The 18,454-nt window shown below is 44.1% G+C and overlaps 1 protein-coding gene across 2 annotated transcripts in view; it reads left to right on the forward strand.

Moving 5' to 3' along the window:
- The window catches only part of LOC122553785 (dedicator of cytokinesis protein 2-like), a 1,246,386-nt gene that overhangs the window by 896,792 nt on the left and 331,140 nt on the right, over nt 1–18,454 (forward strand). For both annotated transcript variants that reach the window (XM_087991733.1, XM_043698147.2), the window contains exon 32: nt 12,825–12,883. In XM_087991733.1, the coding sequence (XP_087847859.1) occupies nt 12,825–12,883 (59 nt within the window). The remainder of the gene's footprint in view (nt 1–12,824; nt 12,884–18,454) is intronic.

Consider the following 18,454-nt stretch of genomic DNA (forward strand, 5'->3'; position numbering starts at 1 on the left):
GAATCAGGAACAGGGTGCAGAGTAAGTGCTTGGGTTTTCTCAATGGTTAGCGTCAGGGCAAGGGTAATGGTTTTTTGTTGGATGGAGGGGGAGGTGGATAGGGTGCAAAGGTCAGGCTGGAAGAGACCACCCGGGGTGGGCGATCACTAAAAGAGCCCCACATATCCTCTCCATCTCTGTGCCCAAAGCTGAAGCAGGCTATTTAGCCAGGCATCCCACTGTCCTGATACACGTCACACTATCCAAAAAACTGGCAGTCAGTCCATGGCCACTTAATACCGTCAATGGGGGTGAGAGTGAGCTGGCCACTCGAGGTCTTAACTCCCACCTTTAAAACGACAATGAAGTCGAGGCCAGGTGAGTAGGTGACATGAAAGCCACCTCCAAATTTTGCATGAGTAAAAGTGAGTTTATCTCCAGAGTTTAGATTAGAGTGGTGCTGGAAAAGCACAGCAGGTCAAGCAGCATCCGAGCAGCAGGAAAATTGACGTTTTGGGCAAAAGCCCTTCATCAGGAATGGAGGAGGAGAGCCTCTAGGGTGGGGAGATAAATGGGGGGGTGGGGCTGGGGAGAAAGTAGCAAAGAGTACAATAGGTGAATGGGGGTGGGGATGGAGGTGATCGGTCAGAGAGGAGGGTGGAGCAGATAGGTGGGAAGGGAGATTGGCAGATAGGACAGGTCATGAGGACGGTGCTGAGCTGGAATTTTGGAACGGGGATAAGGTGGGGGGAGGAGAAATGAGGAAACTGATGAAGTCCACATTGATGCCCTGGTGTCTAAACCTGTGCCCACACCTCCTCCCTCACCTCCATCCAAGGCCCCAAAGGAGCCTTCCACATCCATCAAAGTTTCACTTGCACATCCACCAATGTCATTTATTGTATCCGTTGCTCCCGATGCGGTCCCCTCTACATTGGGGAGACTGAACGCCTTCTCGCAAAGCGCTTCAGGGAACATCTCCGAGACACCCCCACCAATCAACCCCACCGCCCTGTGGACCAACATTTCAACTCCCCTCCCACTCTGCCGAGGACATGCAAGTCCTGGGTCTCCTTCACCATCGCTCCCTCACCACTCGACGCCTGGAGGAAGAACGCCTCATCTTCCGCCTTAGAACACTTCAACCCCAGGGCATCAATGTGGACTTCATCAGTTTCCTCATTTCCCCTCCCCCCACCTTACCCCAATTCCAAACCTCCAGCTCAGCACCGTCCTCATGACCTGTCCTACCTGCCAATCTCCCTTCCCACCTATCCACTCCCCTCCTCTCTGACCTATCACCTTCATCCCCACCTCCATCCACTCATTGTACTCTTTACTACCTTCCCCCACCCTTCCCTCTGACCTATCACCTCCATCCCCACCCCCATTCACCTATTGTACTCTTTGCTATTGAACTCATTTTCTCCTTCTCCTTCCCCCCCCCCCCCCCGCATTTATCTCTCCACCCTGGAGGCTCCCTGCCTCCATTCCTAATGAAGGGCTTTTGCCTGAAACGTCGATTTTCCTGCTCCTCGGATGCTGCCAGACCTGCTGCACTTTTCCAGCACATCTCTAATCTAAATTTTGGTTTCCAGCATCTGCAGTCCTCACTTTTGCCTTACTGAGTTTATCTAGCAGAGTGTTTTACCTGATGTGACAATGATTACGTTATCCAAACTGGCCATGGTTATATGGTTTTGAAGAATCCAACAGACATTTAAGGTAGCTAATTATAATGTGAAAATGTTCGATTCACAGGCACATAAGTGTCTGGGCTAGCCTTAAATTATCAGATTACAACAGAGAGCTTCCAGTAGAGCACCATGTCTCAAGTGATCTAAAGTAAGATGGAATACGAGACCTTTATATCATCAATTGGATGCTCTGAAACAATGAAGATATGATGCACATGTCTTTGAAATGTACATTGATATAGCAAGTGTGAGAAATATCAACACTACATGTCTCGGGGTGGGGGGGGGGGGGGGGGGGGGGGTTGGAGAAGTAAATTCCTGCCCAAAGGAACATATTTAATATCCTACGGAATAAAGAGCAGTGAGATGAACACAATAATTATCGAGTGGGTTCTTACAATCTGGAATTTACTGCCTGAAAGGGCAGAAACAGATTCACCAGTACATATTAAAAGGGAATTGAATACTTGAAGAGGGAATCTCTGCTGCATCATTTGGACAGAGCAATGGCATGAGACTTAATTGGATAAATCTATGATAAAGCTAGCATGTGCTGGGCCCAATGGTCTCATTCAATGCTGTAGTAGGTGGTAATTATATGATTGCATAGTCTGTGAAAGAAGTGAACTTGCTTGCTTGTGTGACCACTACCCATGTTATGTGTTGTTTGAACCTTTACACAGGTATATAAAATACTGTCGGGCACAGTTTCAAATCTGATGCATTTTGTGATTTAAACCTCACAACGTTTATCCCAAGTGAGAAGGCTCTTCTGACATGAATCTTTTTGTGTGGAATATAGTGAGAGACAGCGTTCCTGCAGGAAAATTGAAGAGCAATTTCACTTTGCACCAGGCTCTCCAAGGTCGGTTGCAGCCTAATTTAAGAGCAGTGCGGAAGTTACCCATCCTTCCCCAGCCGAACTTCAATGACAGTCATATTCAAAAGAATGTCCAATGCACTGTCAGGGATGTGGGCAGGAATGCCAATGTTCATATTCCGTGTCATTGATTTTTGAGTTAGTGTCAATTAGTGGTTAACGCGAGGGCACTTCTCCCGCTATGGACTCGTGCCTGCTGTAATTGGATTGAGACTGACAGAACTCGTTTTATTTTTAAGATCTTTGCAACAAAGGGACCTTCTCCATCTGGACTGGATTTGAATCCAGATTTATTGAGCAAAGGCACAGTGTGTTCAACCAGCATGTCCTCTTTCAAAGAGAAAAGCCCATCATTCCAATCTGTCTGAGCCACTCTGAAGCTCATTATCTCATTATTCCTGATCTTTGAAAGAAATAGGTCCATTTAATGTGTTCAAGATAGATTGGAAGGAGGGGTCATTTGCCATTCATTTGGACATTTTGTTCACTTTACACCTCTGACCAACAGAAGTAACTGAGAGTCATTAAAGTAATCTTTTCTCTGGTAATAATAGCAAAATGAACCTCATTAGCATTTTTTTTCTCAGTTTGTTCAGTTGAACATTTGAGGCATGCAGAAATGTACGATCACAAAGAAGAGTTACACAGAGACTGACAGAAACGCCAGGCCCTACGAAGCCTCTGAGAACCTTGTTCTCATCTGATTCTGAATATCTTGGCTAACCCCGCATCTCTGTCCTCCCCCTCCACCAACCCCCACCCCACGCTTTTTGTAACCATTCCTTCAGCCAGCCAGGCTGCAAGTTCTGGAATTCCTTCACTGAAGTAAGGCACGTTCTCCCACTCTCTCCCAAAGCCCAAACATATGCAAGTTAGGTGGATTGGCCATGCTAAATTGCCTGTAAGGGATCCAGGGATGTGTAGGCTGGCTGGATTAGCCATGGTGTTAAATTAGATTCCCTACAGTATGGAAACAGGCCCTTTGGTCCACCAAATCCACACCGACCCTCTGAAGAGTAACCACCCAGATCCATTCCCTACCTTATATTTATCCCAGACTAATGCACCTAACACTATGGGCAATTTAGCGAGGCGAACTCACCTGACCAACACATCTTTTAGATTGTGGGAGGAAACCGGAGCAACCGGAGGAAACCCGTACAGACATAGGGAGAATGTGCAAACTCCACACAGTCACCCGAGGCTGGAATTGAACCCGGGTCCCTGGCTTAGTGAGGCAGCAATGCTAACCACTGAGCTATCATGCCACCCTGTGTAATGCTGGGTCTAGTTGGGATGCTCTTCTTTTTATAGAATCCCTACAGTATGAAAACAGGCCCTTTGGCCCAACAAATCCACACCAACCCTCTGAAGAGTAACCCATCCAGACCCAATCCTCTGCCCTATTACTTTACATTTACCCCTTACTTTGAAGGGTTGGTGAAGTCTTGATAGGCAGAATTGCCTCTGTCTGCACTAAAGAGATTCTATGGAGGTGACGAATATCAGATCAGCCATGCAGAGTTGATTTGCAGAGCAGGCTCAAGAGGCTGAATGGCCTACTCTTCTTCCTATTTCTTATCATCTTAAATCTCTTTGCCTCCATCTCCTCTCCTGTTTCCCAACTACCCTGCTGTTATGTTATGCAGTTTGTTGCCAAATTGGATTCAGTAATGCCCCTCTGAAGTACATCGGGATGTTTTATCATGTTTGAGGCACTGTGTAAACGTATATTTCTGTTGTAGATTCTGCAGTGAGATTTGATTGGCTCATGTCCCATCTTTTGGTGCTAGTGGATGTCAGTCTTGGGGGTTTCAAAGGGTGTGGCTTCCTGCTTCACTGCTCAAATTGTTCACAGTGAAGGCATCACATTTCACCCCTTCCACACCCCTGCCCACCAATCTCCCCCAGTACCAGCTGCCCAGCAGTCTTTGGATGCTCCAATGAGGGTTCATTAAGTAGTCGCCAGGTTGGAAGACCAGGACCAAGGGCAGTGGGGAGAGAAAGTTCTGGGATCTCAGTAGTGAGGACAAGGGAGGAGCGAGAAACTAGGGGGAGCAAACGTCTAGATTAGATTAGATTACATTACAGTGTGGAAACAGGCCCTTCGGCCCAACAAGTCCACATCGACCTGCCGAAGCGCAACCCACCCATACCCCTACATTTAACACTTACCTAACACTACGGGCAATTTAGCATGGCCAATTCACCTGACCTGCACATCTTTGGATTGTGAGAGGAAACCGGAGCACCCGGAGGAAACCCACGCAGACACGGGGAGAATGTGCAAACTCCACACAGTCAGTCGCCTGAGGCGGGAATTGAACCCGGGTCTCCGGTGCTGTGAGGCAGCAGTGCTAACCACTGTGCCACCGTGCCGCCCACGTCATGGTATGATGCCTGATGTAAAAAGGATTCTGGATTAGTGGTGCTCACCCATTGTACTCTATGCTACTTTCTCCTCACCCCCACCCTCCTCTCGCTTATCTCTCCACGCTTCAGGCTTACTGCCTTTATTCCTGATGAAGGGCTTTTGCCCGAATGTCGATTTTACTGCTCCTTGGATACTGCCTGAACTGCTGTGCTCTTCCAGCACCACTAATCCAGAATCTGGTTTCTAGCATCTGCAGTCACTGTTTTTACCTCGATGTAAAAAGGAAACCATTGAAGGGAATGGTAGGCATGTGCCCATCCCCCGCCCAGGCCCAACTTCCTTGAGGCCAGAGGGCTGAGCAGGGTTGGCTTTCCATCCCCACCCCTGATCTCCACTTGCCTGCCTCAGAATTGAGGCTGAGTGTCAGATGCCCCTCACGCAGTCATTGGTTGCCCACTTTGAGGGCATCAATGGGGGCAAAGGTGTGCAGGCTGGTATAGGCCATGGTCATCGCACTGTGAAATGTTTTACAGCTCAGAATGGGCCAGTCAAGAAGACTCCTGCCCTCATCGCCCCATACATAAGATCAAGCAGGGGAGCAGAGAACTCTGCCCCTTGGTCTCCTGCGTGGTACGTGCACTCTTTGATTCTGGGCTACATCAGATGCCACCTTAAGTGCAGCATTAGTATCAGGTTAGGCTGGGGCTATCTCAGGATGACGACTTTAGAGCTCAGTGCTCCAGCTATACCGCTCTCTTCACCTCATCCGGCTGAACAGCTTCAAAGCATGGAGCAGAGCAAGGGTCAGGCGAGGGAAATTTATAAAATCTGAAAAGCAAAACCTGAACCATAGGCCAACAATGCAATCTGAGTCCAGTCAGCAGAATGTAACAGGATGGGATTTACTGGTAATAATTGCATCAGTGAATAAGGTCAAATCAGCACAGATGGTAAAATGTTAACATTAAATACGCTTGATCTGAATGCATGAGGCAGTCAGAACAAGACAGATACCAAATGGGTCAGAAAAATACAAATGATTTTAATATATTAGTTATTATAGAAAAGTATTTGTATGGCAATGAAGGCATGGATTTTTGCAATGATGGAGAACCTGATTCCCTCCTTTTGCATGGGTGGCCATGGGTGCAGAGATGAGATCAAGACTGAATTTAACAGAATCCTGAATTACTGAAGCAGTCTGTGTCCAGATGCAGGTGGACCTGAGCAACATCCAGGTAAGTATGATTCAGGCTAAACAAGTTATCGGTATTTACCATCTCCAATAAGAGAAAGTTTCATTGTCCCCCCTTGATGTTACAACAGTGTTCCTGATTCCTAGGAACATGGAACACACTGTCTTTGTCATAGAATCCCTAAACTGTGGAAGTAGGCCATTTTCCCATCAAGTCAACACCGACCCTCTGAAGATCATCCCACCCGGACCCACACCTCCCACGGCTAACCTACATCAGAGCCAACTTCCCATGGTTCATCCACCTGATCTGCACATCCTTGGATTTTGGGAGGAAACCAGAGCACCCAGAGAAAACCCACACAGGCACAAGGAGAATGTGCAAACTCCACACACACTCACCCAAGGGTGGAATCAAACCCAGGTCCCTGGCGCTGCGAGGCCACATGCTAACTGCTGAGCCATCATACTACCTACCGAGAAGCTGTGTTCCCTCTAAGGGGGCCCATACAGCAATTGGTGTGCTGATGCTGTACACAACATTGACACAGACCATGGAGGTGTGATCAAAAGAAAAGTACATTAATAGGACTAATGCCTGGAAATGTGATGGATGAAGGTTCGATTGAAGCATTCAAGATGGCATTGGATAACTATTTAAATAGGAACAATGTACAGGGTTATCGGGAAAAGCAGGAAATTAGCATTAAATTATAATGCTCAGAAAGCCAGTGCAGACAGGATAGACTGAATGGGCTCCTCTCCATCATTAGGATTCTGTGATCCTGTAGGCCTAAGGTTGGGAACTAGGTATTCTAGATTACTTCACATTTCAAAAAGACAGAACAAATGGAAAAAGAGGATCCAAGGATGTAGTCTGATAATAAATGATGAAATAAGAACTGTAGTGAGGAGGGAGCTTGGTTCAGAAGATCAGGGTATAAATGGAGATCGGAAAAATACATCTCAAGGCAGAAACAATGGCAGACTGAACTGTTTGCTTCCTCGTATAGTCTTATTGGTGGATAGATGCAGAGTCAAGAGTTGAGAGAAACTTTTCATGAGAGCAATAAAATAATTTTTGGAGATCTTAATTTTCATGTAGATTTAATAGATAAGCACAAGCAGTTTGAAGGATAATCTCATGGTGTACATTCTAGGCTGTATTCCAGAATAATACATTATCATGTGTAATAAGGCTGAGTTAATTGGTAATCTCATACGATGTGATCCTCTGGGGATGAGTGATCATAACATGGAATTCATTTTAAAAAGTGCATTAATGGAAGTTGGGCATATTTGGTGAGACCGGCATTTATTTCCCATCCCTAATTGCCCAGAGGGTAGTTAAGATTCAACCACATTGCTGTGGGTCGAAAGTCGTGTGTAGGCCAGAGCAAGCAAGGATGGTAATTTCCTTCTTCTAAAGGACACTGGTAAATCCCCCAACAATTAATTCCTGGCCATCTTGAGAAGCTTAATTCCAGGTGCAAATTGCACCACCTGCCTTGACAGGATTTGAATCCAGGACCCAGAACAATACCTGGTCTCTGAATGACAGTCCAGCGATAATACCATTGGGCTGTCACCCCTCCTACAGGCACTGCAATTTCACATTCGATTTATACAAAATAATGTGTTAAACGAAACAGAAAAGTAATGAAACCGTTCAGAGGGATACCTTGGTGAAGGTAGATTTGTAAATTGGGTCATTTTGAAGTATACAGATTAGCTAGAGCAGAATGTATCATTTGCAAGTTGTATTGACATTTCCTCCCGGGATTTGACTCCATCAAAAGGTATGGAAGATGTATTTTGTGATCTTCTAAAATTCCCTAGATTCTAGAATATTCCCAATGCTTTGGAAGTGATAAAATGAACCACTGTTCTTCAGCTCACAAGGGAGAGAAAAGATGGGGCACTGTGAGCCGTTTAATTTGACATCAGTCATTGGGAAAATGGTGGTCAACTAATGGCTCCTGTCATATTGTAGCTGACCTTCTGGTTTATCATGACGGTTCAAATCAGATGGGGATTGCTCGGTGTAATCCTTTTATACTCCATTCCCTTTGAAATAAAAGTAAACATCCCACTTGCCTTACATGTTAACCACTAAACTTGGAGGCTAGGTGCTTGAGGTTCATGGACTAGGACCCCAAAACGCCCCTTTGCTGCAGCTCGCTACAATCTTTTCCCTATTTGTTCCGCAACAATTGAAATTTAGAATAATGAGACGTGATAGTATTGAACCTTAGTTTCATGTGAGGTCATGACAAGTGGGATGTCTCCGCTATGGGAGAGATTCGAACTGAAATAAGATAAAGACAAGGTGTAACTTTTTTTCTTTCAGCTGGTCAAAAGTGAGGGGAACTCTCTTCCTCAGAGAGAAGTTGGGGTAGGGTTGTTATAGGGGAGGGGATAGCTTCATTGTATTATTGATGGATTTTTAATCCAGAGACCAAGCTTACATTCTGGGCATTTGGGTTCAAATGCTAACACAGCAGATGTTCAAGACAATAAAAATCTGGAATTAAGAGTCTAATGATGACCATGAATCTGTTGTCAATTGTCGGGGAGGGCGTGGGGGGGAGCCCCATCTGGTTCACTAACGTCCATTGGGGAAGGAAACTGCCATCCTTACCTGGTCTGGCCTACATGTGACTCCAGACCCACAGCAATGTGGTTGACTCTTAACTGCCCTCTGGAATGGGCAATGAATTCAGGCCTGGCCAATGATACTTTCATCTCATTAATTTCTTTTTTAAATTAAATATTTGGAAGTCAGTTGTAGTTGGATTCTTGACCAACAAGGTGATCAGGAGTTGTCAGGAAATTGGAATTGAAGCCACATTCATGTTAACCATAATCATATTGAATATGTGACAAGTTCAATGGGCTGAATGAGCTATTTCTGCTCCTAAATCATGAATCCCTTGAATTCACTATTCCAGAGAATTGTAGATACCCAGTCATTCAGTATATTTGGTAGATGCAGGAGGATGTTCCTGATGGCGGGTGTGTCCAGAACCAGGGGTCACAGTCTGAGGATTCCGGGTGGACCATTTAAGACAGAGATGAGGAGATGTTTCTTCACCCAAAGAGTGGTGCGCCTATGGAACTCATTACCACAGGAAGTAGTTGATGCCAAAACATTGAATGTATTTAAGGAACGGCTTGATGTAGCACTTGGGGCAAAGGGGACCAAAGGTGATGGGGAGAAAGCAAGATTAAAGTCATAGAGTCATAGGGATGTACAGCATGGCAATAGACCCTTTGGTCCAACCCGTCCATGCCAACCAGATATCCCAACCGATGTAGTCCCACCTGCCAGCACCTGGCCCATATCACTCCAAACCCTTCCTATTCATGTACCCATCAAAATGCCTCTTAAATGTTGCAATTGTACCAGCCTCCACCACTTCTCTGACAGCTCATTCCATACACGTACCACCCTCTGCGTGAAAAAGTTGCCCCGTAGGTCTCTTTTATATCTTTCCCCTCTCACCCTAAACCTATGCCCTCTAGTTCTGGACTCCCCAACCCCAGGGAAAAGACTTTGTTTATTTATCCTATCCATGCCCCTCATAATTTTGTAAACCTCTATAAGGTCACCCCTCAGCCTCTGACGTTCCAGGGAAAACAGCCCCAGCCTGTTCACTCTCCCTATAGCTCAAATCCTCCAACCCTGGCAACGTCCTTGTAAATCTTTTCTGAACCCTTTCAAATTTCACAACATCTTTCCGATAGGAAGGAGACCAGAATTGCACACAATATTCCAACAGTGGCCTAACCAATGTCCTGTACAGCCACAACATGATGTCACAACTCCTGTACTCAATACTCTGACCAATAAAGGAAAGCATACCAAACGCCTTCTTCACTATCCTATCTACCTGCGACTCCACTTTCAAGAATTGGACAATCAGCCATGATCGTGGTGGTTGGCGGAGCTGGCTCGAAGGGCCGAATGGTCTCCTGTCTTCTGTGTTTCTATTCAAGATGAGATTGAATGACCTTTGGTACTCGGGGAATAAGAGGATATGGGGGCAGAGCTAGAAAGTGGAGTTGAAGTAGACATCAATCTAATAGATTCAATGACCCTTTGGCCAATTCCAGCCCCTATTTCTTATATTCTTGTGCTCGATCACATTTTGACGCTCTCAATGCCTGAGCAGTAGGATTATAGAGTCATAGAATCCCTACAGAGCAGAAAGAGGCAATTTGGCCCATCGAGTCTGCAACGACCCTCTGAAGAGCATCCCACCCACACCCAACTCACCACCCTATTCCTGTAACCCTGTACCTACCATGGCCAATCCACCTAACCTGCGCATCCCTGGATACGGGGCAATTTAGCATGGACATTCCACCCAAGCTGCATTTCTTTGGACTGTGGAAGGAAACCCACACAGACACAGGGAGAATGTGCAAAATTCCACACAGTTAGTTACCCCAGGCTGGGATCGAACCCGTGTCCCTGGCACTGTGAAACAACAGTGCTAACCACTAAGCCACCATAAATTACCCTGATTTTCTGCATATGGATAACCAAAAGCGTTACTGATCCTTTCGTTCTTGCCTGTACCTCTCTGTAAATTGTAAGGCAATGCTCAGGACCTTTATCAGTACATATTTATGCATTGTCCTTAATAATGATACATTACGACCTGATGAAAGTTATTGTAAAGAAGACTCCCAGAAATTTGTTACTTTCTGACAGTATGCCAGATGGCCAACCTGTTTGTCACCTTGAGCTCATTATCCCATTTCTTATCTCAGTATTCTTAGTCATCATTCCTTGCCAACAAACTGACCTTTCTCCTTGCTGAGAATGCATTTTCTTTCTAAATATGATCCATACCCTGAAGCACCCTGGGAATGAAGAATTGAACTATTTACTATTCTTTTCAAGCTATGTCCCAAATTCATGGCTAGGTATAAGTCAAGATGAGGCAAAAGTTGCATCACAGAGTTTTTACAGCATTACTCAGTCCATCAAGTTGAAGAAAGAAAGGCAAAGACAAGACTTATATAATTAAAAGTAGCGTCTTGGGTGGTGTTGGAGAACAGAGAGATCTAGGGGTTCACGTACCTAATTCTTTAACATTTGCATCACATATAGAGAGGGAGCTGAGAAGGCATTTAGCACGCTTGCCTTCATTGCTCTGACTTTTGAGTATAAGAATCAGGACATCATGTCGAAGTTGTGCATGATGTTGGTTGGGCCTCTTCTAGAATACTGTGTCTAGAATGTTGGTCTCCCTGTCATAGGAAGGATATTATTAAACTGGAGAGGGTTTAGAAGAGATTTACCAGGATATTGCGGGGAATGGAGGGTGTGAGTTATGAAGAGAGGCTAGATAGGCTGAAGCGTAGCAGGTTGAGATGTGACCTTACCGAGGTTTATAAAGTAATGAAGGGTGTAGATAATACGAATGGCAGGTATCTTTTCCCCAGGGATTTCAAGATTAGGAGATATATTTTTAAAGTGAGTGGAGAAGTTAATTTAAAAAGACATGAGGTACAATTTCTTTACACAGAGAGTGATTCATGTGTGGAATGAAATACCAGAGGAAGTGGTGGATGTGGGTACAGTTACAATGTTTAAAAGACATTTGGATAAGTACATGAATAAGAAATGTTTGGAGGGATACGGACGACACGTGGGGAGGTTGGACCAGTTTAGTTTGGGATTATGGTCCCCATGGGCCGATTGGGCCATAGGGTCTGATCCATACTATGTGACTCAGTGCTGGCTTTTGGATTGAGCAATGTATCCTGTACCAATCCCTGCCTCCTCCTTGTAACCCTACCTTTTTAGATAACAATCCAATCCCCTCTTGAAACCCTCAATTCAACCTAACATTCATTCCATTCCACTCATTGCATGATAAAAGTATTCCTTGGATCTACAGTGCTTTTTATTCTACCAAATATCATAAATCTGTACTACCTGATGTTTGATCTTTATACTAATGAGAGCATGTTCTCTCTTTCAACTCTTTCAACCTTTAATGAATTTGAGTAGCTCGAACAAATCTACTGTCAGACTCCTCGTCTCCAAAGAAAGCCATCCCACTTGTCCAATTTACTTACTTCACTGAAATTTCTCATCCAGACTCTTGTTATTTTTCCTGCACTCTCTCTAAATTCCTTCACATTCATCCTAAAGTGTGGTGTCCAGGACTAAATGCAAAACACCAGTTGAGGCTGAAGCAGTGTTTTATACGTAAACAAGTGAGAAACAAAATTATGTAAGAATGAACAAAATACTAACTTATTGCTATAAGTTCAGTGTCTTATGATCCCGTTCCACAGCTACCTGGTGAAAGAGCAACTAATACTTCCAAATAAATCTGTTGGACAATAACCTGGTGTTGTGTGATTTCTAACCCAGGGGAGAAAGTGAGGTCTGCAGATGCTGGAGATCAGAGATGGAAATGTGTTGCTGGAAAAGCGCAGCAGGTCAGGCAGCATCTAGGGAACAGGAGAATCGACGTTTCGGGCATTAGCCCTTCCTGAAGAAGGGCTAATGCCCGAAACGTCGATTCTCCTGTTCCCTAGATGCTGCCTGACCTGCTGCGCTTTTCCAGCAACACATGATTTCTAACCCAGTCCAACACCGGCTCGTTCACATTGTACAGAACTTGCAGTGTCTTAAGAGCACATAGACTGACATTTTCTCCCTATCTTCAACAGGTACGGAGACATGAGAGGTGTGATCGGGGCAGCAATCCGGGACATGTGGTACAGTCTTGGTGAGGCTCAGGACTTTTTCATTACTTTTTTCCAATCTACCACCATAAATCTACGTTTGTTTCACCTGCCTCTTCTGATTTATCTCATTTGTTATCTGTGGTTGACTTTGAAAGGTATTGCAAAAGGAAGACTTGTATTTACGTAGCAACCTTTTTTTTTGTATGAGTCGTCAAATCAATTCTGCTGTGCCATGTGGGCATCCTAGCTTATGATGAAAGTTACTGCCTCCATTCTGTTTCAATGTAGGAAACTACATTTCCTGCTTGGTCCAGTACAGTCAATGATAACCACTTCCTGGTCTAATTAAAGGAGCATCTTGTCGTCATACACAATAGGTTTATTGCATGCTAGCAACTAGTTACAGATTATACCGCTATGACAGATCCTGGTACAGAGACTTTGAGGGCAATCAGATATTACATCTCACGTTTTTGTGGTTCTAAGCTGCTTTGTTCACAAATCATCATCAGAGATGATTTTACTTCAGTACTCAGTACTGAAACCCAGCCAGGCATTCATGATGGGCTTGCGATTGTATGACTGGTGTTTAGAATTAGTCTGCTTTATTGTTTACATTTAATAGTTTTTTATAAAGTATATTTTAATCTCTGAGGATTAATGGTGTGGATCTAAATCTAGCCTGGACTACTTGGTTCAGGTAAACCACTAATAGCTCATTCACAGTATTTGCCATTGACAAACACTTCCTGAATATACCTTAAGATATATCATTACCCTTGAGAAGGAGGATAGTGAAAGACAGATTGTAGAATGCAGTATCTGAGAATGTGTTGGAGGCAGGCTCAAATGTGAGCAATTTTGGGCTCTGTATCTAAGAAAGGATGTGTTGGCAATGGGTATTCAGAGGAAGATTGCAAGAATGATCCAATAAATGAAGGGCTTGTCATATGAGGAATGGTTAAGGACTCTGGGTCTGTACGTGATGGAGTTTAGAAAGATGAGGCGGGGAATCTGACGGAAACTTCCAGAATACTGAGAGGCCTTGATAGACTGGATGTGGAGCAGATGTTTCCACCAGCAGGAGAGATGGGGACCTGAGGGCACAAGCTCAGAGTAATAGGATGACCCTTTAGAACTGAGATGAGCAGGAATTTCTTCAGTCAGAGGGAGGTGAATCTGTGGAACTCATTACCACAGAGGGCTGTGGAGGCCAAGTCATTCAGTGTAGTTAATGCAGAGATGGATAGCTTCTTGATTAGTAATGGGATCTAGAGTTAAGGGAGAAGGTAAGAGAATGGGATTGAGAAACGTATCAACCATGATCAAATGGTGCACCAGACTTAATGGGCCGAACAGCTTCATTCTGCTCCTACATCTTTTGGTCTTATAATTGAGCTACTCATAAGGGAATTTGAGTGTGTTATCTGAAAAGGAAGTATAAGCAGTTCTAACAGAGGGAAGGGGAGAGAATGGCAGCAGGTGAGTTGCTCATTCTGATTGGCCTCCGTCTTTCCTGTACCAAATTGATGGTTCTGTGAATGAGTGACTTGCTCGGCCTTCTCAGCGTCAACCATGTTACAATGGAAATGAGGTCAGAGGTAACAGATTGGGCAAAGGACTGAGAATTTTATTCCTTCAAGGGCATTAGTGAAACTGATGGATTTTTACAGCAAACCAGCACTTTCATAGCTTTCTATTCCAGGTTTATTTAATTAAATATAGATTGCCAAACTGCTGTGTTGGAACTTGAACCTCTGCTTCCAACTTAGTATGCTAGCCTGGTAACACAACCAGGGGTGAGAAACTTATCAGCCATGATTGAATGGCGGAGCAGACTCAATGGGCTGAATGGCCTAATTTCTGCTCCTGTGTCTTATGGTCTTACGGATCAAGTTGAAGTTTTCAAGGCCAAGAAATGGGATTGATTAAAAATGCTGCAAATAATTTGCCGAGGTGCAGTTTTGAAGATTAACACGCGAGCGCTGTGGAAGGAAATTGGTCAGAAATTTACTGAGGGGAATTAATTGTAGAGTAAGTCGTAAGGAAAGAGCTATGGCAAAATAGGTCTATCAGAAAACGTAGTATATTTCTGCAGAGAGCTGAAATTGAGTATAACCTTCGCTGAGAGAGTGCTGTTTATTCATACAGAAGTGGAAGAGATATGTTGAATTTAAGGAGCTCTGCCAGTTCCAAAAGCTGCTGATAATCTTTCCTCTTTGCTAAGCGAGGACAGAGGAGATTTCTCAATTCAGAGGAAGCAGCTTTTTTTTTTGTCATTGAGATGCAAAACTAGGTTGAAGGTCAGCAAAAAAGGGATCTTTTTGTTTTCAGTATGGAAAAAGTATCCATACTGAAAACAAAAAATGCTGGAAATCACAGTGGGTCAAGCAGCATCCATGGAGAGAGAGCAAGGTAATGCCTCGAATCTAGATGACTCTTCATCAGAGCTCGTCACCTGGACTCAAAACGTCAGCTTGTTCTCTCTCTTCATCGATGCTGTCTGACCCACTGTCCTTTCCAGTATGTTTTGCTTTCAGTTATAGATTCCAGCATCTGCAGTAATTTGCTCAAACATTTCTCCATACCCTTGTACTTATTGGTTAGTGCATTGGGTATCGGACTTGGAAGGACATGTTGTAGCTGTACAGGACATTGGTTAGGCTACTTTTGGAATACTATGTGCAATTCTGGTCCCTCTGCTAAAGGAGAGTTGTGAAACTTGAAAGAGTGCAGAAAAGATTTACAAGGATATTGCCAGGGTTAGAGGATTTGAGCTATCAGGAGACGCTGAATAGGCTGGGGTGTTTGATCGGAGGCTGAGGGGTAACCTTGTAGAGGTTTCTAAAATCATGAGGGGCATGGATAAGGTGAGTAGTCAAGGTCTTTTTCCCAAGGTCAGAGAGTCCAAAACTGGAAGGCATAGGTTTCAGGTGAGAGGGAAAGATTTAAAAGGGACCTGAGGGGCAACCTTTTCACTCAGAGGATAGTGCGTGTATGGAATGAGCTACCTGAGGAAGTGGTGGAGGCTGAGTAGGAAGGATTTGGAGGGAAATGAGATATGCTGGCAAATGGGAGTAGATTAATTTAGGATATCTGGTCAGCATGGGTGAGTTGGACCGAAGGGTCTGTATTCACGCTGTATAATTCTACGACTGTGTGATACAAGAGTATCTACAGCATGAGTTCTTTAAAGTTGAACATTTTTTCTTATTTCTTTATTTATCTATGTTTTAAGATGGTGCTGGAGAGTGGTGACACTACACGAGACTATTCACTTTACTTTGTAACATAATGCACATGGCAATAAATAAATCAAGTCAAATCAAAGGATAAAGGGAGGCAAAAGGACAGAAAATTAATGAGCAAGGAATTATTGAGCATAAATATAAAGGAACGGGGGAGGCAGGTGTAAAGAGACTGAGAGAAAGAAATGGAACTTAATGGGCAGTAAACAAAATGCATGCTAAATATATCACAGCAGTAGCGCTGAAGACTTGTGCTCCATGTTACGGAGCAGACCAAACCCTCTCAAAATATTCAGAAGATTATTTAAAGATAAATGTAAGGTGTTGCGTTTGAGATGAAATTCGATTGGTCAAAAATCGGATTTAAAGCAAAACATATCTTGTTCATCCACTGTAATTAAAATACAAGAAAGAAAAACAACTTTATTGGAAAACCTAAACAGAATAATAGATATTGTAAGCATTACGAATTAACAGTTCCAATATAGTTACATCCCATAAATACACCCTTGGCAAAAGGCAAATTCAGAAAACAGATTGTCTCACATGCAATTTCAGTGGCCCAGGAGGTGAACACCATCAAGAGAAAATTCTGAGATTATAGCAGCTGGGAGAGGTTTACTGCAGCTTCCAACCTGCTGAGATTCCAGAAACAACTGCTGAAAACTAAAAATCCTGTTTCTGTGGAAGTCTGGCCACATGCCTTCAGGCTGCTTCTATTATTCCACTAAAAAAGTAACTCCAAAGCCTCACAAACTGTTTACTCTTGTGGCTCTGGTCGACTGCTCACACCATTGTCTTGAAACCTCTCTCTTCAAAGAAAAAGTACAAAACACACCTCTTAAAGCAACAGTATCATCACATCCACAACAGGCTACATCCTTAGCCAAGCTGTTCCAATACAACTATAATATTGGCATCCACCTGACAATGTGTAAAACTTGTCAAAAGTGTGGTGCTGGAAAAGCACAGCAGGTCAGGTAGCATCCGAGGAGCAGGAGAATCGATGTTTCAGGCATAAGCCCTTCACCAGGATCCTCCATTGCCAAATCCGAGCCACCCAACAGCTAGAAGAAGAACGGCTCATCTTCTGACAAGGGGCCCTTCAACCACTCGGCATCAACATCGACTTCACCAGTTTCCAAATCTCCCCCTCCCCCACCCAATCCCAGATCCAATCGTCCAACCTGACACCACCCTCCTGACCAGTCCTGCCTGTCCATCTTCCTTCCCATCTGTCTGCTCCACTCTCCCCACGACCTATCACAATCATCTCTGACTTCCATCTGCCTATTGCTTTCCCAGCTCCCTTCCCCCCATGCCCCCACCCCCAACCTCCATTTATCTCTCAGCCCCCCCTTCCCCCTCCACATTCCTGATGAAGGGCTTATGCCCGAAACATCAATTCTCCTGCTCCTAGAATGCTGCCTGACCTGCTGTACTTTTCCAACTCCACCCTTTTTGACTCTAACTCACCTGTTGATGTCTATTTTCCAAAAATCCAGACAACACAAAGTTCTGCTCAAAAGCAGGTACTTTATTATTGGACAGCCGGCAAGAGATTCTCAATGTCCCCAAAAGTACTACTTGTGTCTACTTGTGATGACACGTCTCCATGAATCTCTGCCCTACTCACAAAGATAATATATTTTATAGGGATTAAACAATAGGTTTATCAGTCACATGGTCAGTTGTCATCGCATAGTTTAAACTAGGTAATTATGAATTTACAAAGCTTGATGAATGTTGATGTCCTGCGATAACGTGTGAATGGATTGCAGGAACTGATTGTTGTATTCTTCATGATTATGTGTTGATAGGAAGAGATTAAGGCAGAAGGGTTTTGCCTGCTCTAAATTGGGGATTCACATACCTATGCTAATATGGAGGGGAAGTAAGACTATGGGAGTGGGAGGCAGCTTAACAGGGTTGTGACCAAGGCTATCAGTCTTGTCTGGGAAGGACAAATACCTTTGTCTGGGACGACAGGGGAATCCACATGTGTGGCTCCACTAGATTCCTCTTCTGGGATACAGTCAGTCTCCCCCTTACTGAGTTGTTCTGTCTATATTGTAAGAGGACAGGCTTCCAATTGATGTTGCAGTGAGTCTTTTTGACACTGGAATGTTTAACTCTTGAGTCCCCAATGTGCCTTGAAGGAGAAGTAAAACACGGGACTGATCCCTTGTGGCTTTCTAACTTCCTCACTCTAGCATCTGCAGTCCTCGCTCTCTCCTAACCAACAAGGCCCATGTTCTGTGAGTGAATAACAAACATAATGTCCAGCTAACAAAGAAAAACAAAACAAAAGGCGAAAAAGGGAAATAAAAGTTTATCGTTTAAAATAGGCAAACACAGTGTTGG

The sequence above is a fragment of the Chiloscyllium plagiosum genome, unplaced genomic scaffold (assembly GCF_037043375.1).
Source record: "Chiloscyllium plagiosum isolate Xiang-an unplaced genomic scaffold, Cpla_swu_hap1 HiC_scaffold_1, whole genome shotgun sequence".
NCBI lineage: Eukaryota > Metazoa > Chordata > Chondrichthyes > Orectolobiformes > Hemiscylliidae > Chiloscyllium > Chiloscyllium plagiosum.